The sequence below is a fragment of the Schistocerca cancellata genome, chromosome 2 (genome assembly GCF_023864275.1).
Source record: "Schistocerca cancellata isolate TAMUIC-IGC-003103 chromosome 2, iqSchCanc2.1, whole genome shotgun sequence".
Taxonomy (NCBI): Eukaryota; Metazoa; Arthropoda; class Insecta; order Orthoptera; family Acrididae; genus Schistocerca; species Schistocerca cancellata.
Window position 1 is genome coordinate 697,894,706 of NC_064627.1, and position 23,338 is coordinate 697,918,043.

Consider the following 23,338-nt stretch of genomic DNA (forward strand, 5'->3'; position numbering starts at 1 on the left):
CAAGTTTTTAATAACACTTTTTTTTCAGAACTGAATGAAACTGCTTTTTGAAAGATTTGCAGCCAGCAAATTTAAGTCAAACCTCAAAACTCTGCCTGAAATGTCTGGCAAATGCTGACTTCCAACAAAAAATGTAATTTGTGAACTACAGGAAAAAAAATTATTTGTGCATTATAGCAAAAAATGTAATTTGTGCACTATTACCAAGGACCCTGATGTCATTAACATAAATATGAAATAGGAATGGTCCTCAAACACAGTCTCATTGCATGTCCATTAAGAGGTTGGCTGTTTGAAGTGAATTTAATTCTGTGATTCTTATATTTACTACCTCCCCTCTCCTCTCCACTCCCACCTTCTAAAGAAACGGTTGAAATCCATAAATCTGAAGAATACACCAGGGCCCAATAGGATAACCATCTGATTCTGTGCCTAGTTGTTGGAAGAAAGTGCAAATCACATACATGTGTAAAAAGAGTAACAGTTGTGATAAGTTTGTTTTCAAATCTTAGAACATATCTGGAGACCAAACGTAATGTGCTACCTTGAACAGAATGACCTCCTTCATGCCCATCAGCATGGATTCTGTAGATACTGATCTTGTGGAACACAATTCGTGCTTTTCTCACACAACGTTCTGAAAGTCATTAACTAAGGTGGTCAGGGAGATGCAGTATTTGTGACTTCTGAAAAGCATTTAACGCAATACCATGAACAATTCTTAATGAGAGAATAATCATATGGGAAATTAAACAAAATTTGCAACCGAAACGAGAATTTTTTGGCATGGAGGAAGTAGTATATATTTTAGATGGAGAATAAACAAGAGATGTGGAATTAACTTCAGACGTCATTCAGGAAAGTGTGTTGAGACCCTTGCTTTTCACACTGTATATTAATGACCTGGCAGACAATCTTAATAATAACCTCACATTTTTCAGCAGATGATGCAGTTACCCATAATGAAGTAACCCCTGAAAAGCATCTTTACAAATATTCAATCATATCTTTATACGATTAGCAACTTGCTTTAAATGTTCGAAAAAATAGTGTTCTATGACTGCAATATCAATTAATTACAATTACGATCAGATAACTCAGACCAATGCCTGGGTGTAATAATTTTTGTAGGCTCAGTCAGTCATAGCTGAAGCAGGTTGCAGAATTCAGTGCACTGGTTGGATACTAGAAAAACACATTCAGTGTACAAAGGAGGTTGCTTACAAAACACTTGTGAAACCCATCCTAGGATATTGTGACGCATGCAATCCATAACATACAGGGTTAATGGGAAATTTTGACTGTGTACAAAAAGAGCAAGAAGAACAGTCACAGATTTATTTGTCTCATAGGAGAGTGTCACAAAGATTCTGCAAATTCTTAAATGAGAGATGATTTGGAGACAGATGTTAACTATTCCAGGAAAGCCTACTTGCAAAACTTCAGTAAGTAACTTTCAAAGTTAGAAATCGGAATGCTCTGCTCCCGTAGTCTGCAATCGCTCTCCCCAATCTCCATACATGAAAGGAATGGGAAACAGCCCTAATAATATGTGGTATAGTGGGAGCTCCCTCCAATATGCATTTCACAGTGGTTTGCAGAGTGTAGAGGAAGAAAAATACACTAATTAATTTACCCAATATGATATTGCACTGCATTGGATAATATGCTTTTGGTAAATTAAAATTTATTCCAATACTGCTTTTCTCTGGTCCAGTCCACTCACAAATTTCTTCTATGAGCAGGATCATAGCTCTGTCTGCTTTCCTACCTTTACAGAAACCATTTCAAAATTCTATGACTACAGTATCGATGAGTGGAGAAGGTTCAGACTTTCCAAAAAAAATTGATACTATGTTTTTCATGACAGTTTCTATCGTATGAGAAGGCTGACAGTTATAATATGAGTCTTTAGCTACTCACTTTCAGAGCAGTCTTTTTAACACACCTTCTACGAAACTATATTTATAAAATGCGATAGAGGTTTAGAAATTGTACTAGTACATTCAGTTAGGATAGAAAATGATAACACATATAAGCCAGATAACATTTTACTTATCAGTGATTTTACTGCTCTCAGAAAGTCTCTGAGATTCAAAATCAACAACACTGATCTTCCCTACAGTTCATTTGCTGAGTTTTTGTTTGATTAGGTTTGTTGGAGTGTTCATGTAATAGTCATTTATATACTCATCTAAATTCAAGTTCTTGACTGTCTCTTAAGATTATGCATTCTTCATCTACATCTACATCTACATTTATACTCTGCAAGCCACCCAACGGTGTGTGGCGGAGGGCACTTTACGTGCCACTGTCATTATCTCCCTTTCCTGTTCCAGTCGCGTATGGTTCGCGGGAAGAACGACTGTCTGAAAGCCTCTGTGCGCGCTCTAATCTCTCTAATTTTACATTCGTGATCTCCTCGGGAGGTATAAGTAGGGGGAAGCAATATATTCGATACCTCATCCAGAAACGCACCCTCTCGAAACCTGGCGAGCAAGCTACACCGCGATGCAGAGCGCCTCTCTTGCAGTCTGCCACTTGAGTTTGTTAAACATCTCCATAACGCTATCACGGTTACCAAATAACCCTGTGACGAAACGCGCCGCTCTCCTTTGGATCTTCTCTATCTCCTCCGTCAACCCGATCTGGTACGGATCCCACACTGATGATCAATACTCAAGTATAGGTCGAACGAGTGTTTTGTAAGCCACCTCCTTTGTTGATGGACTACATTTTCTAAGGACTCTCCCAATGAATCTCAACCTAGTACCCGCCTTACCAACAATTAATTTTATATGATCATTCCACTTCAAATCGTTCCGCACGCATACTCCCAGATATTTTACAGAAGTAACTGCTACCAGTGTTTGTTCCACTATCATATAATCATACAATAAAGGATCCTTCTTTCTATGTATTCGCAATACATTACATTTGTCTATGTTAAGGGTCAGTTGCCACTCCCTGCACCAAGTGCCTATCTGCTGCAGATCTTCCTGCATTTCGCTACAATTTTCTAATGCTGCAACTTCTCTGTATACTACAGCATCATCCGCGAAAAGCCGCATGGAACTTCCCACACTATCTACTAGGTCATTTATATATATTGTGAAAAGCAATGGTCCCATAACACTCCCCTGTGGCACGCCAGAGGTTACTTTAATGTCTGTAGACGTCTTTCCGCTGATAACAACATGCTGTGTTCTGTTTGCTAAAAACTCTTCAATCCAGCCACACAGCTGGTCTGATATTCCGTAGGCTCTTACTTTGTTTATCAGGCGACAGTGCGGAACTGTATCGAACGCCTTCCGGAAGTCAAGAAAAATAGCATCTACCTGGGAGCCTGTATCTAATATTTTCTGGGTCTCATGAACAAATAAAGCGAGTTGGGTTTCACACGATCGCTGTTTCCGGAATCCATGTTGATTCCTACATAGTAGATTCTGAGTTTCCAAAAACGACATGATACTCGAGCAAAACACATGTTCTAAAATTCTACAACAGATCGACGTCAGAGATATAGGTCTATAGTTTTGAGCATCTGCTCGACGACCCTTCTTGAAGACTGGGACTACCTGTGCTCTTTTCCAATCATTTGGAACCTTCTGTTCCTCTAGAGACTTGCGGTACATGGCTGTTAGAAGGGGGGCAAGTTCTTTCGCGTACTCGGTGTAGAATCGAATTGGTATCCCGTCAGGTCCAGTGGACTTTCCTCTGTTGAGTGATTCCAGTTGCTTTTCTATTCCTTGGACACTTATTTCGATGTCAGCCATTTTTTCGTTGGTGCGAGGATTTAGAGAAGGAACTGCAGTGCGGTCTTCCTCTGTGAAACAGCTTTGGAAAAAGGTGTTTAGTATTTCAGCTTTACGCTTGTCATCCTCTGTTTCAATGCCATCATCATCCCGGAGTGTCTGGACATGATGTTTCGAGCCACTTACTGATTTAACGTAAGACCAGAACTTCCTAGGATTTTCTGTTAAGTCGGTACCTAGTATTTTACTTTCGAATTCACTGAACGCTTCACGCATAGCCCTCCTTACACTAACTTTGACATCGTTTAGCTTCTGTTTGTCTGAGAGGTTCTGGCTGCGTTTAAACTTGGAGTGAAGCTCTCTTTGCTTTCGCAGTAGTTTCCTAACTTTGTTGTTGTACCACGGTGGATTTTTCCCGTCCCTCACAGTTTTACTCGGCACGTACCTGTCTAAAACGCATTTTACGATTGCCTTGAACTTTTTCCATAAACACTCAACATTGTCAGTGTCGGAACAGAAATTTTCATTATGATCTGTTAGGTAGTCTGAAATCTGCCTTCTATTACTCTTGCTAAACAGATAAACCTTCCTCCCTTTTTTTATATTCCTATTAACTTCCATATTCAGGGATGCTGCAACGGCCTTATGATCAGTGATTTCCTACAGTGATATTCCACATGGCTATGGATTTTACTCTTTTTTGCACCTTTGATTACTCTACCACAGTATTTAAACTTTGCTTCCATAGTCACCTATGTGTAACAAAGATAAGAGATACCATAGCATCCTCTCCCATTTTTAATTAATCTACTCAAGACATTACGTCTGCAGAAGTAAGATGTAAATTACCTCTACTAGCCATTTTGAAATGAAAAATGAATTACACTTATTTTGCAGGCATGTATAAAATCTTATTTGTAAACATAACACAGTTCACAAAAAAAAAAAATACCACATTAACAAATGTAGTGCATCATTGCACAGTCCTGCCCAATTTATGCTCTGTTTCCAAGCTGTTATGAACTTACCATTTCGTTTGCAGTAAATCCTGGTCGACTTCTCACTTCCCGTGCATCAGAATTAAGTTCCGTGCCACAAGCGGCACAGTTGAAATGGTATGGATGATAGACTTCCCCACGGAAACGAAGAGGTTTATCATCAATCAAACCACTATGATACAAGGGAGGAAAAGAAACAGTAAGTAAAAAATACTGAAATAAATTTCAGTTAATTTGTAAAGAGGCATTAATCCAACACATGGATGGCCATAATATGATTGCAGTTATTAGTTTTAATTTTTAAGCAGTTGAACAAGCAGTGTTGCTGTAAATTTCAATATGCGAAAAATACAGTGTTAGTGCCTCATAAGAATATATTGTTGTGCTGGGCACACTACTGCGGAATGTTATCAATTTTAGGATTGCACAAAAAGAACACCAATCAATAAGTATTTACCTTAGAGCATTAGACATAATTCACTCCTACTAGAAAGGTCTCTAGATAATTTGAGCACTCTACTGCAATGCTGGATAGCCATAAGTGTCAGGACTAACTTGATTTCAAACATACTTTTGTGAAGTTAAGAGATCTATACGTACTGTATATCTGACATATTGTTTTCTCTCAAACAATGGAAAATATAGAGCTGCATAACAATATGAATTAGCATAGATTGCTACTCAGCACATATAAGTGGCAATGACTGGCAGAGATGCTCATTTAAAAGCAGACTGTGGGAAAACACTAGCTTTCAGACAGAGTCTCTCTCTCTCTCATTTGTGCAGGTATAAAAAGTGTGTGTGTGTGTGTGTGTGTGTGTGTGTGTGTGTGTGTGTGTGTGAGAGAGAGAGAGAGAGAGAGAGAGAGAGAGAGAGAGAGAGAGAGGGGGGGGGGGGGGGCACAAGCTAGTAGGACTCACTCTCTCTCTCTCTCTCTCTCTCTCTCTCTCTCTCTCTCGCGCTGAGGTTTCCGTGCCAATTTAATTATATACATAGATAATTCCCTCATTGCGGGAATCAAAAATCTTGATGATTTTTGCCTGTTAATTGATATCAATACTGGCAAAATATTGGTCCCAGGAATTCTAAGACTTTCAAGAATGCTTTAGCTTTACATTTAAATTTTTTGTGTAATTGTCCAGCTGTTATAATAATTCCTGAGAAAAAGAGATCTTAACAGACAGATAAGACACACAAAGAACAAATTACAAAATAAATATTTTTTTAATGACATAATTACAAATTAGTGATTTTTGATTGTTTTCTTTATTTTTTCTCTAACACTTAACTTCTTGCAAAATTCCACGATACTACGTCAATGATAGAATTTCATGATTCTAGGTCAATGAGAAGTACCCCACAAGTCCTGATGAGTGGGTTTGCAAGTATCAAAATATGTGACACACATGGCCACATCTTTTGATTGCACTGACTTTAAAGTGTAAGATTTTTACACCATCAAGGGACCATAGACTTTAGTATGTGACAAATTTCAACTTTGTATGTTTAACCAATCCTGGCAGAAAATGTTCTAAACAGTTGGACAGAGTGACAGACAGGTGGACAACAAAGTGATCCTATAAATGTTCTGTTTCTATGGACTGAGGTATGGGACCCTAAACATGAAATCAGCAAAGACAGTTAACAGCAGAGGTATTGAGCAATGGGCAGAAATGTAAATGACAAAGGAAATCACAGCCAGCCCACTCTGTCATCATCAGTTTTGCCCCTCCCTTCATCATGTCTTTTCCATGTTCGCCCCAATGCTCTTATATGATAACCATTCACTCCAGTCAGAATATCATGCCACAAAAAATCCATTAGATGTTTGCAAGGGTGCTTGTGTCCTCTAGAGAACAGCTCAAATTCTTATGCTATGATTGTGTGTTAAAGTTCTTGTTAAAGTTGACAAGACATTTCTTAATGCCCCCACTTTACGGTAATAGGAAAACTTTGCTCATTTCATTGTTTAATTTTCTGCACTGCTGGATGAACCAAACCACACTCACACAACTTCCTCCAATTATATTTCCGGTGTGTTTCAAAAATTATTTGCTTGATTGCCATTTTCTTGAAGGTAAAATTCTATCATAAACTTTGGTAACATTTTCTAGTCTTCTGCAGTTGCTTCCACATCCTTGTTTACTGATGACTCTCAAAACACATGTTCAGGCTTGTTCATAAAGTGTTAGTTAATGTTGAACTTCCTCTCAATTGCATGGGAGGAATGGCGAAAGGAATGACTGACTGGCATAATAGCTTTGGTTTGTTTGTCATAGAAAATAAAATAGAAAGACACAGTACAACAGCAACTGTTACTTTATTTCTAAATCCAAATGCCTTTCATAAAACAGATGTGAGACCCATAATAAAGAGTTTGTTCGACAGAGCTATACTCAACAACAGAAAATTCTATGTTATGCTGAAATGTAAGAAGACACACTAAAGAAACTAGAACAAAAGATTATTTCAAGGCAGTGTGTTGTCCCCGATTCTTTACGACACCTATATGTGATCAGCCAGATCTTCCAAATGTAAGGTGGCTAGCATAGTTGACAGTCCGAGGAAGGACCTTTGATGAAGTCAAAGCTAAAATAAGCAAAGTGCTTGAAAAGTTCAAAGAGTATTACAATCTGAACCATCTTAAGCCAAATCCAAGAAACAGTTGTGTAAGTTCTTTCCACTTAAGAAACAGAGATGCTAGAAGCAAAATTAATATTACTGGATAGGATTGGAAATTCAGCACTGTGACACCCAAAAATATTTGAGAATCACTCTGGATAGCACTCCCATGTTTTAGAGCACACTGTATGGGTTTGAAAGGCAAAATCTGCAAGAGAAACAGTACACTGAGGAAGCTGACAATCTCCAGGCTCTCCAATCAATTGCTATGGGACTGTTTTTCTGTAGGAGAAGATGAAGCACCAGTGTGGGGAGTGTCAGTTCACACCAGGCATGCAGATGTGGCCTTAAATGAGTCTGTCCATTTACTTACGGGGTGCCTCAGACCAACCACAGTCCCAAAGATCTAACCCCTGGCCTGCACTGGACCCTACCCAAAAGACACAGAGTGATGTGAAAATAGAATGCAAGAAACAGATTGGAAACCAAAAACACTTACTGTACAATTATACCTGCAACACGTCACATTAAGTTCAGGAAAAGTTTTTTGCAGTGAACACTACAAGTAAATGTCAAGTCAGATGTCAGACATAATTTTCTGTGGCACGAAAGAGCTCCTACGTAAGAGGGTTTTACTACAGGGGAAGAAATTAGTTGCAATTACAACCTACGCTACATGACTTGTAGAACTCTTAATATAGTGAGAACAGGAGTCTCAAGGTGCAGAACAAATTTGGTCACACGGGGGTAAGAGGATGACATTACATGCAGATGTAGAACAATCCACACTTTTTTATCACCACCTAATATGTGATAACATATGAAACCTGTACACAGGCAGAAGTGTCAATATAAAGTGTACGAAATTTGCGGAATTATGGACAGGAGAAGTGTGATACCTTTCTCTCAAACACAGAAAGCTAGTACATATTTCGTTTAATGCCTCCAGAGGAAAACATTTGTACACTTTTCTGCAAAAATGCTCTGTAGACATTAGTATGAGGATATCTGGAGAGTAATCTTTGTTTTCACATTTGCACGGGAACTATTCGGAGGGCAGAAAAATAATTATAATGATTCATACAGTAGGTCACTTTGCTTAGAGCTGCAAGAGCAACAAAGCCACAATGATTCTTACTCGCCTACAGTTGCTGCTCAAAGTAAATGCTGCAAGTGAAAATCATGTTCTGTAACACAGTTTTTAGTGACAAAAAATTTCAAAACGGTTGACATTCGTCACAAAATCTGTAGTGTATATGGCTCACATGTGATGAGGAAAGGTGTTGTACATCAATGGTGTCATTTTCTTCAGAGTGAAAACATGGATGTTCATGCTGACGTAAGAAGTGGCCATTCGTTTGTAGTCAGCTATGGAAAACTGGTATTTTATTATATGTATATCTCAACTATGAGACAAATTGCTGCAAATTTATTGGATTGTTTTGCATGAGGTCTTGACTTAACAGTGGGAGAACCTTTCAGGTTCCAAAACTGTTCAAAACATTATAGATAACGGCTTCTCTGGACTTCAGTGTTTCATTACAACATGGAATGAAAAGATCTATTGAACAGGATCATAATCAGTCATAAGAAATGGGTTTCATGTGCTAGTGTAGATACAAAACAGCTATCAATGATGTGCGAGACCACCTTGCCTGACAAATCTTACCAAACTTTGTCAGCCATGTATAGTATGACTCCTCCCCCTTCTAGGATGTTTAAGAAATCCTGTTTGTTGGTATTATAAAAAGTAAAACAGCAATCTATTCTGAAACCTATTGTGAGACATTTAGAAAACATTTAGAATACTTCACCATTAGTTATGTGATCTACCCATCTAATCTTCAGCATTCTTCTGTAGCACCACATTTCGAAAGCTTCTATTCTCTTCTTGTCCAAACTATTTATCGTCCATGTTTCACTTCCATACGTGGCTACACTCCATACAAATACTTTCAGAAACGACTTCATGACACTTAAACCTATACTCGATGTTAACAAATTTCTCTTCTTCAGAAATGCTTCCCTTGCCATTGCCAGTCTACATTTTATATCCTCTCTACTTCGACCATCATCAGTTATTTTGCTCCCCAAATAGCAGAACTCCTTTACTACTTTAAGCATCTCATTTCCTAATTTCATTCCCTCAGCATCACCCGACTTAATTCGACTACATTCCATTATCCTTGTTTTGCTTTTGTTGATGTTCATCTTATATCCTCCTTTCAAGACACTATCCATTCCGTTCAACTGCTCTTCCAAGTCCTTTGTTGTCTCTGACAGAATTACAATGTCATCGGCGAACCTTAAAGTTTTTATATCCTCTCCATGGATTTTAATACCTACTCCGAATTTTTCTTTTGTTTCCTTTACTACTTGCTCAATATACAGATTGAACAACATCGGGGATAGGCTACAACCCTGTCCCACTCCCTTCCCAACCACTGGTTCCCTTTCATGCTCCTCTTCTCTTATAACTGCCGTCTAGTTTCAGTACAAATTGTAAATAGCCTTTCGCTCCCTGTATTTAACCCCTGCCACCTTCAGAATTTGAAAGAGAGTATTCCAGTCAAGATTGTCAAAAGCTTTCTCTAAGTCTACAAATGCTAGGAACGTAGGTTTGCCTCTCCTTAATCTAGCTTCTAAGATAAGTCGTAGGGTCAGTATTGCCTCACGTGTTCCAATATTTCTACGGAATCCAAACTGATCTTCCCCGAGGCCAACTTCTACTAGTTTTTCCATTCGTCTGTAAAGAATTTGTGTTAGTATTTTGCAGCTGTGACTTATTAAACTGATAGTTCGGTAATTTTCACATCTGTCAACACCTGCTTTCTTTGGGATTGGAATTATTATATTTTTCTTGAAGCCTGAGGGTATTTCGGCTGTCTCATACTTCTTGCTCACCAGATGGTAGAGTTTTGTCAGGACTGGCTCTCCCAAGGCTGTCAGTAGTTCTAATGAAATGTTGTCTACTCCCGGAGCTTTGTTGCGACTCAGGTCTTTCAGTGCTCTGTCAAACTCTTTATACAGTATCATATCTCCCATTTCATCTTCATCTACATTCTCTTCCATTTCCATAATATTGTCCTCAAGAACATCACCCTTGTATAGACCCTCTATATACTCCTTCCACCTTTGTGCTTTCCCTTCTTTGCTTAGAACTGGGTTTCCATCTGAGCTCTTGATATTCATGCAAGTGGTTCTCTTTTCTCCAAAGGTCTCCTTAATTTTCCTGTTGGCAGTATCTATCTTAACCCTAGTGGTATGTGCCTCTACATCCCTACATTTGTCCTCTAGCCATCCTTGCTTAGCCATTTTGCACTTCCTGTCGTTCTCATTTTTGAGACTTTTGTATTCCTTTTTGCCTGCTTCATTTACTGCATTCTTATATTTTCTCCTTTCATCAATTAAATTCAATATCTCTTCTGTTATGCAAGGATTGCTACTAGCCCTCGTCTTATTACCTACTTGATCCTCTGCTGCCTTCACCACTTCATCTCTCAAAGCTACCCATTCTTCTTCTACTGTATTTCTTTCCCCCAGTCCTGTCAATTGTTCCCTTATGCTCTCCCTGAAACTCTGTACAACCTCTGGTTTAGTCAGTTTATCCAGGTCCCATCTCCTTAAATTCCCAGCTTTTTCCAGTTTCTTCAGTTTTAATCTACAGTTCATAACATATAGATTGTGGTCAGAGTCCACATCTGCACCTGGAAATGTCTTACAATTTAAAACCTGGTTCCTAAATCTCTGTCTTACCATTATATAATCTATCTGAAACCTGTCAGTATCTCCAGGCTTCTTCCATGTATACAATCTTCTTTTATGATTCTTGAACCAAGTGTTAGCTATGATTAGGTTGTGCTCTGTGCAAAATTCTACCAGGCGGCTTCCTCTTTCGTTTCTTACCCCCAATTCATGTTCACCTACTATGTTTCCTTCTCTCCATATTCCTACTGACAAATTCCAGTCACCCATGACTATTAAATTTTCATCTCCCTTCACTATCTGAATAATTTCTTTTATTTCATCATACATTTCTTCAATTTCTTCGTCATCTGCAGAGCTAGTTGGCATATAAACTTGTACTACTGTGGTAGGCATGGGCTTCGTATCTATCTTGGCCACAATAATGCATTCACTATGCTGTTTGTAGTAGCTTACCTGCATTCCTATTTTCCTATTCATTATTAAACCTACTCCTGCATTACCCCTATTTGATTTTGTGTTTATAACACTGTAGTCACCTGACCAAAAGTCTTGTTCCTCCTGCCACCGAACTTCACTAATTCCCACTATATGTAACTTTAACCTATCCATTTCCCTTTTTAAATTTTCTAACCTACCTGCCCGATTAAGTGATCTGACATTCCACGCTCCGATCCGTAGAATTTCAGTTTTCTTTCTCCTGATACCCCCCCATGAACCATGGACCTTGCCGTTGGTGGGGAGGCTTGCATGCCTCAGCGATACAGATAGCCGTACCGTAGGTACAACCACAACGGAGGGGTATCTGTTGAGAGGCCAGACAAACGTGTGGTTCCTGAAGAGGGGCAGCAGCCTTTTCAGTAGTTGCAGGGGCAACAGTCTGGATGATTGACTGATCTGGCCTTGTAACAATAACCAAAACGGCCTTGCTGTGCTGGTACTGCGAGCGGCTGAAAGCAAGGGGAAACTACGGCCATAATTTTTCCCGAGGGCATGCAGCTTTACTGTATGATTAAATGATGATGGCGTCCTCTTGCGTAAAATATTCCGGAGGTAAAATAGTCCCCCATTCGGATCTCCGGGCGGGGACTACTCAAGAGGATGTCATTATCAGGAGAAAGAAAACTGGCTAAGCAGGGATGGCTAGAGGACAAATGTAAGGATGTAGAGGCTTATCTCACTAGGGGTAAGATAGATACTGCCTACAGGAAAATTAAAGAGACCTTTGGAGATAAGAGAACCACTTGTATGAACATCAAGAGCTCAAATGGAAACCCAGTTCTAAGCAAAGAAGGGAAAGCAGAAAGGTGGAAGGAGTATATAGAGGGTCTATACAAGGGCGATGTACTTGAGGACAATATTTTGGAAATGGAAGAGGATGTAGATGAAGATGAAATGGGAGATACGATACTGCGTGAAGAGTTTGACAGAGCACTGAAAGACCGGAGTCGAAACAAGGCCCCCGGAGTAGACAACATTCCAGTAGAACTACTGACGGCCTTGGGAGAGCCAGTCCTGACAAAACTCTACCACCTGGTGAGCAAGATGTATGAAACAGGCGAAATACCCTCAGACTTCAAGAAGAATATAATCATTCCAATCCCAAAGAAAGCAGGTGTTGACAGATGTGAAAATTACCGAACAATCAGTTTAATAAGCCACAGCTGCAAAATACTAACACGAATTCTTTACAGACGAATGGAAAAACTAGTAGAAGCCGACCTCGGGGAAGATCAGTTTGGATTCCGTAGAAATACTGGAACACGTGAGGCAATACTGGCCTTACGACTTATCTTAGAAGAAAGATTAAGGAAAGGCAAACCTACGTTTCTAGCATTTGTAGACTTAGAGAAAGCTTTTGACAATGTTGACTGGAATACTCTCTTTCAAATTCTAATGGTGGCAGGGGTAAAATACAGGGAGCGAAAGGCTATTTACGATTTGTACAGAAACCAGATGGCTGTTATAAGAGTCGAGGTGCATAAGAGGGAACCAGTGGTTGGGAAGGGAGTGAGACAGGGTTGTAGCCTCTCCCCAATGTTATTCAATCTGTATATTGAGCAAGCAGTAAAGGAAACAAAAGAAAAATTTGGAGTAGGTATTAAAATCCATGGAGAAGAAATAAAAACTTTGAGGTTCGCCGATGACATTGTATTCTGTCAGAGACAGCAAAGGACTTGGAAGAGCAGTTGAACGGAATGGATGGTGTCTTGAAGGGAGGATATAAGATGAACATCAACAAAAGCAAAATGAGGATAATGGAATGTAGTCGAATCAAGTCGGGTGATGCTGAGGGTATTAGATTAGGAAATGAGACACTTAAAGTAGTAAAGGAGTTTTGCTATTTGGGGAGCAAAATAACTGATGATGGTCGAAGTAGAGAGGATATAAAATGTAGACTGGCAATGGCAAGGAAAGCATTTCTGAAGAAGAGAAATTTGTTTACATCGAGTATAGATTTAAGTGTCAGGAAGTCATTTCTGAAAGTATTTGTATGGAGTGTAGCCATGTATGGAAGTGAAACATGGACGGTAAATAGTTTGGACAAGAAGAGAATAGAAGCTTTTGAAATGTGGTGCTACAGAAGAATGCTGAAGATTAGATGGGTAGATCACATAACTAATGAGGAAGTATTGAATAGGATTGGGGAGAAGAGAAGTTTGTGGCACAACTTGACCAGAAGAAGGGATCGGTTGGTAGGACATGTTCTGAGGCATCAAGGGATCACCAATTTAGGATTGGAAGGCAGATTGGAGGGTAAAAATCATAGGGGGAGACCAAGAGATGAATACACTAAGCAGATTCAGAAGGATGTAGGTTGCAGTAGGTACTGGGAGATGAAGAAGCTTGCACAGGATAGAGTAGCATGGAGAGTTGCATCAAACCAGTCTCAGGACTGAAGACAACAACAACAACAACAACAACATTCTCCTGATAACGACATCCTCTCGAGTATTCCCCACCCAGAGATCCGAATGGGGGACTATTTTACCTCCGGAATGTTTTACCCAAGAGGATACCATCATCATTTAACCATACAGAAAAGCTGCATGCCCTCGGGAAAAATTACGGCCGTAGTTTCCCCTTGCTTTCAGCTGTTCGCAGTACCAGCACAGCAAGGCCGTTTTGGTTAGTGTTACAAGGCCAGATCAGTCAATCATCCAGACTGTTGCCCCTGCAACTACTGAGAAGGCTGCTGCCCCTCTTCAGGAACCACACATTTGTCTGGCCTCTCAACAGATACCCCTCCGTTGTGGTTGCACCTATGGTACGGCTATCTGTATCGCTGAGGCACGCAAGCCTCCCCACCAACGGCAAGGGCCATGGTTCATGGGGGTAGGGCTGAAATTGGTAGCAAAAAAGAACAAAGAAATTCATCAAACAGCCGTGCAAATTGAAAAGTTATTTTATTTTAATCTTGCTACCAATATCAGCATATTTTTGCTGAAACTGGTAGCAAAAATGAAATGAAATAACTTTTCAATTTGCACGGCTGTTTGATGAATTTCTTTGTTAAATTTTTCACGTCCACAATGGATCAACAGTGTCATTCAAAACAAGTGACACTGCCTCTTGAATATTAGTGTTGTGCTTTCCACAATAATCCTATGGTAGAGTTGGTGAAAGGGACTCTACAATTGGTGCAACTTTACTGCACACATACCTCAACCAACCAAAGAACACAATTTTATATACATCTCCTTGGCAATGTTTCAGCATTATTGCAGCTTAATAGACAACTACTTTTTTCACCTGAAGCTGTTTACGCTCGGCAGTTGAAAGCTGAAAACAGTACTGCCAGCTGTAAGTTCATCTATTGTCACTCTGCAGCATATACCTGTCTCCCAGTGATTTCCACCTCTTCATGCACGTAAGGAAGAGACTAGTTCTCAAAGTTCTGACTCCAACAAGGAACTTCCAAATACTGTCATGGAGTGATTACAATCCCAGGTGACAGAAATTTATGCAGAGGAAATTTGTAAATGCACTAAGAAATATCACACATGATTAAATCTGAATGGTGATCATGTAGAGAAATAATAATAATGTGTAGTTTTAAGATGAACATTTGCATTAATGCTTTAATTATTGTGGAATTTTATTTTTACCTCAATGGAGGTTACTTTCCAGGCAGCCATCATAAACCACACACTGTTTTCTAATAAAAACATGATTAAGAAACTTACTGGCATTTGTGGCATACATATTTTCCCAATCCAACTGCTTTGGCTTTAGCATTACATTCGTGGCAGAGAGCACGTCCCTGATTGCGTATAAAGCCTAGGTCTGCCAATTCTTTGTCACACATCTCACAACGGAAACATCGAGGATGCCAGTTAGCATTCATTGCTTTAATTACACGTCCAATGACGAATTCACCTGGAGAACATTCAGGTAAAACAATGACAGGATTACACATTATTTACTATTCTATAACAATAAGTTACATCACAATAAAAGAGAAGCAAATATTTTAGGAAAAAGCAAATTTACTATTTAAAAACCTACAAAGGACAAAAAACAGTAACTTTCATTATGCAATTTTGTCTTATATGAATATTATATTCATTAATTTAAATGAAATGACAATAAAAGTCTTTCAGTGAGTTCTCTAATGTTCTCCGCCCTTCTCCAATGTTACTACGAGGCCAGTGCAGCAACAAAAAATGTGATATTTACATTAGCTTTGTTAAAGCAGCATTTCCACAATCACATGTATGTACAGAGTGAAGGCACCATCTGACCAGTGGTTCCTCATACTCAAACTGCTTGGGTCTGACTGACAGCTGTTCATATGGTGCCTCAAACTTGTCTTTTTTTTTTTTTTCTTCCCCTCCAAACTACCTAACACTGTGACTCAGTACATAACTGATTGTGTACAACAGCCATGCACATATCCTGTGAAAGGAAAAAGAAAGATAGATGGACACAGAGTAGAGATAAAGAGATAGATAGAGAGATAGATAGGGGTATGGGAATGTGAAATTTCTTATCTTGTGTATGTCAGATCAAGTCTTTGTCATTTAGCATGAAATTGTAGCATGACATTGACAATATAATAACATATAATCTTTATTTTGTAGATTGGGATGTGGACATCTTGCAGAGAAATGGTTCACAAGCATAAAATATAAATAATATAAGAAACATTTGGTTTATATGCTTTCTGTAGGTATTGTAGAATAATTATAGGAATGCAAGTGAATACTTCACCCTACACAACACCGAAAAATTTAATTTTTACTGCAAACACAGATAGATTGAAGGTAAAATGTTCGTTTATCGGTACTTTATTCTAGAATTTATACCAAAATGTTACTTGTTTGATTTGTCTTCAATGCACAGAGCCTTGGGATTACTCTTCCTAGCCGTGAAATGGAAACCACGAGAGTTAGGTAGTTGATGGCACTTCGTAACTTCAGAACAATGGAACCCAATATTGCACAAACAGATATTCTGTGTTAACAGCAACCACCTGAGTCTACATCTAAACTATACAAGCCACATATGGTGTGTTGAGGAGGGTACTTTGTGCATATCTGTTACTTTCCCCTTTTCTGTTCTATGTTCTCAGGAAGAATGATTACTGGTAAGTCTCTGTGTGAGCTTGGATCTCTCATTTTACCTATATGGTCCTTTGGCAAGATATATACGGAAAGAATCAATATATTTGTTGACTCTTCTGGGAGCATATGCTCTTGAAACTTTAACAGTAAACCACAATGTGATGCTGAACACCTCTCTTGCAGAGCCTGCCAATTGAGTTACTAAGCATCTTTGTGACAGACTGGCACTAAATAATTTGAAATGTGTTGCTCTTCCTTGGATTCTCTTGCTCACTTTGTTACAAAGTAATGGCCCTATAACATTCCCTCATGGTATATTCAAATTTACTTTTGCATCTGAAGATTCCTCTCTATTGAGAACAACATGCTGTGTTCTGTTTCCAAGAAATTTTTCAATCCAATCACACAGCTGGTCAGACAGTCCACATATTTCTTTCATTAGGTGGCAGAGTGGAACTGTATTGAATGCCTTCTGGAAGTCAAGAAACACATCATCAATCTGCATGACAGTGCCTACTGCTTTCTGGGTCTCGAAGTGATTTACACAATTGCTGTTTTCAGAATCCATGTTGATTCCAACAGTGGAGATTTTCAGTCTCTAGAAATGTCATAACATGTGAGCATTAAACATGTTCTAAAATTCTACAACAACCCAACATCAATGATATAGGCCCATAAATATATGCACCAGTTTGACAACCCTTCTTGAAAATGGGAATGACCAGCACTTTTTTCCAATCACTAGAAATGTGCTTCTCCAGCTACCAACTATACAGTGCTTTCATATATTCTATGTAGAATCATACTAGCATGCTGTCAGGTTCAATGGCCTTTCCTCTGTTTTCACTATCGGTCATTCTGACTTTCAAGTGACTGTTTAAATGAGGCACCAGAATGCAATCTTCTACAGTAAAAAATGTATTTCCACCTTCTCTCTGTCATCCTCCATTTTGACACCATTATGATCACAGAATGCCTGGACAGATTGGTTGGTTTAAAAGAGGGGGAAAGGGACCAAACTGCTTGGTCATCAGTCCCTTGTTCCGAATAAAACAATGCCATAAGGGGGAGAACAAAACAAACGAGACATACAACACAAAAGGGAAAGAAAGGTAAAACCACAAGAATGAAGGAATGGTAACAAACACTAAAAGGAACAAAAGAGGACAAGAAAACAACAAAGAGATGCAAGAGTAAAACAGGAATGCAGATTACAGTGGCTGGCTGACTACGGGTATAAAAAGGAGAAGCCAGGCACTCTGCAACACATTAAAACCTCCACCCTAAACCAAGCGAGGAGGAGCAGTGGTTAGCACACTGGACTTGCATTCGGGAGGATGATGGTTCAATCCTGCATCTGGCCATCCTGATTTAGGTTTTCGTGATTTTCCTAAATTGTTTCGGGCAAATGCCAGGATGGTTCCTCTGAAAGGGCGCAGCCGACTTTCTTCCCCATCCTTCCATAATCTGTTGAGACTGATGACCTCACAGTTTGGTCTCCTCCCCAAAGCAACCCCCCCCCCCCCCCTCCACCCTAAAAGTATTAGGGTGGAGGACATAGAGGGACAAAGGACATGTGTGAAAACTTAGATCAAATGATAAAACCCACCCTCACGAATAGAATGTAAAACTAAAGCTGCTGTTGAGGCATTGTCGCCCAATACCAAAGGTGGGGTGCTGGGAAAGTTAAAAGTCCGCCACAGAGGGGCTAAAAGTGGGCAGTCCAGCAAGAGATGGACGACCATCGTTTGTGAGCCACAGTGACACTGAGGTGGGTCCTCGTGACAGAGGAGGTAACCATGCGTTAGCCACAGATGCCTAATGCTGAGCCGGCAGAGAACAACTGATTCTCCGCGAGAGGCCTGCATGGGAGACTTCCAGACATTCGTAGTCTGCTTAATGACACACAGTTTGTTGTGCATACTGTTATGCCATTCCGCCTCCCAAATCCTAAAAACTCTGCAGCGTAAGACAGAACGCAGGTCACGTCTAGAGAAGCCGATCTCCATAAGCGGTTTCTGTGTAGCCTGTTTGGCCAGCCTGTCGGCAAGTTCGTTGCCTGGGATTCCACCATGACCTGGGGTCAGACAAAGACCACTGAACGACTGGACCGTTCCAGGGCATTGATGGTCCTTACCAAAGGATGTCGAGGGTAGCACTGGTTGATAGCTTGTAGGATACTCAGTACTCAGTACACAGAAGAAACGACTCCCCAGGTCATGAACGAATGTGCTCAAGAGCATGAGATATAGCCACCAGCTCTGCAGTGCCATTGGTCAAAGAATGCTGTTCAATATGTCCTCCATGGACATACGTGAAGCCGACGTGACCATCAGCCATCGAGCTATCGGTATAAACCACTTCATGGCCTCGGTACATATCAAGAATCAACAGGAAGTGGCAGCAAAGCGCTGCGGGGTTAACTGAGTCCTTAAGACGATGTGATAGGTCCAGGCGAAGCTGCGGCCTGGATGTACACCATGGAGGTGTACATGAATGGACCTCAAGTATAGATAGAAAAGGCAATGACTGCAGTTCAGATAGAAGGGATTGGACACAAACTGCAATTGTAAGCCCTGACCTGGGCCACTGATGCGAGAGATGAACCGCCGTGGGTGGGAAAAGGAGTAATTCGGATGCGCAGGAGAACTACAAACATGTGCAACGTAACTGGCGAGCAGTTGTGCACGCCTAATCTTCAATGGAGGGACACCAGCCTCCACCTGGGTGCTGGACACCAGACTCATCCTAAAAGCTCCGTCGCTTGTTCAACGCCACAGTGGTGGTCTGTGTCGAGTAAACACAACACTGAGGGCTCCACCGAACCATAAACCACACTCCCATAGTACAGGCAGGATTGAACAAGGGTTCTGTAGAGCTGCAGCAGCGTAGAGCGTTCTGCACCCCAGTTGGTATTGCTCAGGCGGCGAAGGGAATTGAGGTGCTGCAAGCACTTCCATTTAAGCTGACGAAGGTGAGGAAGCCAAGTCAATTGGGCGTCGAAAACCAGTCCTAGGATATTATGTCGCCAGGTGGTGTCATACACGTTTAGTAAATCAAAAAAGACGGCAACAAGGTGATGGTGTCTGGAAAAGGCTGTTCGGATGGCAGACTCGAGGGACACACGATTGTCAGTAGTAGAGCGACCCTGGCGGAAGCCGCCCTGGTATGGAGCCAATAGGTCACGTGACTCCAGGACACAACCTAACTGCCGACACACTATACGTTCTAGCAGGTTACAAAGAAAGTTGGTGAGGCTGATGGGCTGATAGCTATCCACATTAATCAGGTTTTTGCCAGGTTTGAGCACTAGTATGATGGTGCTTTCCCACCACTGTGATGGAAAGACGCCATCACACCAGATCCAGTTGAAGATGACGAGGAGATGTTGCTTTTAGTCAGATGAGAGATGTTTAGGCACCTGACTGTGGATCCAATCTGGCCCAGGAGATGTGTCAGGGCAACGTGCAAGGGCATTGACAAGCTCCTATTCTGTAAATTGGGCATTTAGGGTTCACTGTGGTGTGTAGTGAACGAGAGGACTTTTCCTTCCATTCGCCATTTGAGAATGTGAAAGGCTGGGGGTTATTCTCTGAAGCAGAGGCTCGAGCATAGTACTAGGCGAAGTGTTCATCAATCGTGTTTGCGTCGGTAGATAACATGCCATCGTTGGTAACACCAGGGACAGCTGCTGGGATCTGGTACCCAAAAACTAATCTTCATCCAGACTTGGGAAGGTGACGTATGGCACCCACTGGTCGAGACATACCTCTCTCAACACTCCTGTTTCCACCTGCTGATAAGCTGGCAAATGAGTGCATGGAGCCGTTTAAAGGCTATTAGGTGCTCTAGGGAACAGTCCCGCTTATGTCGCTGTAAAGCTCGCCGACACTCTTTAATTGCCTCAGCGACTTCCGGCGACCACCAAGGTACCGACTTTCACTGGGGGCACCCCAAGGAACAAGGGATTGTATTTTCTGTCACAGAAACGCTTGTAGTAGTTACCTGCTCAACCACAACATCGATGGCACCATGTGGGGGAGATTCAATGGTGACAGCAGAGATGAAGGCTTCCCAGTCTGCCTTGTTGAAAGCCCATCTGGGTAGGTGTCTGTGAGCATGAGGCCGGGGGAATGACAGGAAGATGGGGAATTGGTCACTACCACACAGGTCGTCATTTGCTCTCCAGTGGATACATGGGAGAAGTCCTGGGCTGCAAATTGGTAAATCAATGGCTGAGAAGGTACCACAAGCCACACTGAAATGTGTAGCGGCCCCACTATTTGAGAGGCAGAGGTCGAACTGAGACAGTAAAGTTTCATCATCTCTGCCTCAACCAGTAAGCACAGTGCAACCCCACAAGGGGTTACAGGCGTTACAATCTCCCAAAAGTAGGAAAGGTTTAGGGAGTTGATCAATCAGTGCAGTTAATACATTCAGTGATACTGCATCATCTGGAGGAAGATATACATTGCAGACAGTTATTTCCTGTGTTATCCTTACTCTGACAGCCACAGCTTCAAGAGGGGTTTGAAGGGGCAGAGTTTCACTACAGACTGAGTTTAGGACATAAACGCGAACTCCACCTGACACACTATTGTATTCCCTATGGTTCTTGTAACACCCCCTGTAACCACGAAGGGCAGGGGTCCGCACCATCAGGAAGCAAGTTTCCTAGAGGGCAATGCAGAAAGTAGGTTTAAAGCTTAACAATTACCGTAGCTAATCCAGGTGGTGGAAAAACCGTTGCAATTCCACTGGACGATAATGTGATCATGAGGCTGGGAAGGCACGTAACATTCAATGAGGCACCTACTTATTTCCTGAGCAGTCTATATCCATTGTGTCTGAGGGTCCGGCGAGATCTAGGTCCTCAGCAGACGCCTGAATCTCCACCCCATCCTCAGACGCAGAGCTTGTAGGTAGCGGTGTTGTGGGTGCTACCGCAATTACCTTGGCCTTTGGTGTCTACTTTTTGAGTTTCTCTCGCTGCTCCTTGGGTTTCGCTGGCTGGGAGGGCTTCACTGATTCACTCTCAGGGTCTGAGGATGATCGTGAAGCCCTACGACCAGCCACTTTTGGGTTCTTCAGCGACTGGTGGGTGTCATCTTTCCCACTAGCAGAAACCTGGGAAGGGAGTGACTCAAGGGACCCCTTCTTAGCGAGAGGAGCCGAAGAAGACTTACACTTCTCCAGCTGAGAAGTGGGGACTGGTGACCCCAATGGTTGTGGAGGCAGTGCTCCCGAGGTAGGTGGTGCAGGAGCAACAGGGAGAGAAGTGCCCCCCCACCATCATGGGGGCAGGTGCAGTCTACTGGCTCTAAGAGCCAACTCGAATTTGTGGAACTGATGGGGCTACAACTGTTCCCGTAGTCGCAGCATAAGAGGAGGTCATAGCCACAAGATGGAGGCGCTAAAATTTCCTCTTAGCCTCAGTGTAGATCTGTCGGTCCAGGGTCTTATATTCCATGATTTTCCTTTCTTGCTGTAAAATCCTGCAGTCTGGTGAGCAAGGGGAATGATGCTCTCTGTAGCTTACACAGATGGGAGGCAGGGCACATGGAGTATGGGGATGAAAACGACATCCACAATCTTGACATGTGATGCTGGAAGTACAGCGTGACGACATATGGCCGAACTTTCAGCACTTAAAGCACCGCTTCGGGGGAAGGATATATGGCTTGACATCACAGTGGTAGATCACCAGCTTGACCATCTTGGGCAAAGTGTCACCCTTGAAGGCCAAGATGAAGGCACCAGTGGCAACCTGATTATCCCTTGAAACCCTATGGACGCGCTGGACGAAATGAGCACCTCGGCACTCAAAGTCAGCATGCAGCTCATTGTCAAACTGCAAAAGAAGGTCCCTGTGGAATATAATGTCCTGAACCCTATTTAAGCTCTTATGTGGCGTGATGGTAATAGAGACATCCCCCAATGTGTCACAAGCGAGTAATGCCCATGACTGGGCAGAGGATCCTGTTTTTATCAAGACTGACCCTGACCGCATTTTGGACAAGCCCTCCATCTCCCCAAACTTGTCCTCTAAATGCTCAACAAAAAATTGAGGTTTCATTGAAGCAAAGGAGCCCCATAAGCTCTCATACATACCGTTCCTCCCATGGTGTGGCCAGGGAGGTGAATGATTTAGGGTCACACTTCCTTGCATTGTACTGAGACTTGGAACACTTAGAGGCTGCTGGTGTGTGATCACCAACTAGTGATGACGTGTTATGCTTCATCGCATGTCATTCGCCCTGATGCCACCCACTCTGACCAGGGCCCTCCCCACGAGCGCCAACCAGCCGCAGCAAAGGCCACCTGGCAGGATGGCCATTGCTGGGAGTCCTGACGCCTCAGGGTGACGGGCATCTACCCCTTGGCATACATGGGGAGTTAACGGCGCAGGCATCAGCAGAGCGATCCCTGTGTGGTCAGGGGGCTACAACCAACAGGGTACACAGTGGCCCCACCACAATGGACTGGCTACTCTGCTGGATATCAGGTGCAACCAAGCAAACAAGTCAATATCATTGTCAGCACAGAAAATGATACCGCACAGCGGATGGAGAAAAACACACCCAGGAGGATGACTTCACCCAACAGCTGGAGAATGAGCAAAAGTGCAGATCCATGTCGACGAAGGATGCGAGAGGTCTCAGCGCATGATGGACACATTGCACCATGTAAG

The 23,338-nt window shown here is 41.7% G+C and overlaps 1 protein-coding gene across 4 annotated transcripts in view; it reads right to left on the reverse strand.

Moving 5' to 3' along the window:
* LOC126162477 (LIM and senescent cell antigen-like-containing domain protein 1) overlaps positions 1–23,338 on the reverse strand; it is a 92,483-nt gene that overhangs the window by 21,047 nt on the left and 48,098 nt on the right. For all 4 annotated transcript variants that reach the window (XM_049919014.1, XM_049919018.1, XM_049919013.1 and 1 more), the window contains exons 5-6: positions 15,268–15,460; positions 4,784–4,925 (exon numbers count right to left, since the gene is read on the reverse strand). In XM_049919014.1, the coding sequence (XP_049774971.1) occupies positions 4,784–4,925; positions 15,268–15,460 (335 nt within the window). The remainder of the gene's footprint in view (positions 1–4,783; positions 4,926–15,267; positions 15,461–23,338) is intronic.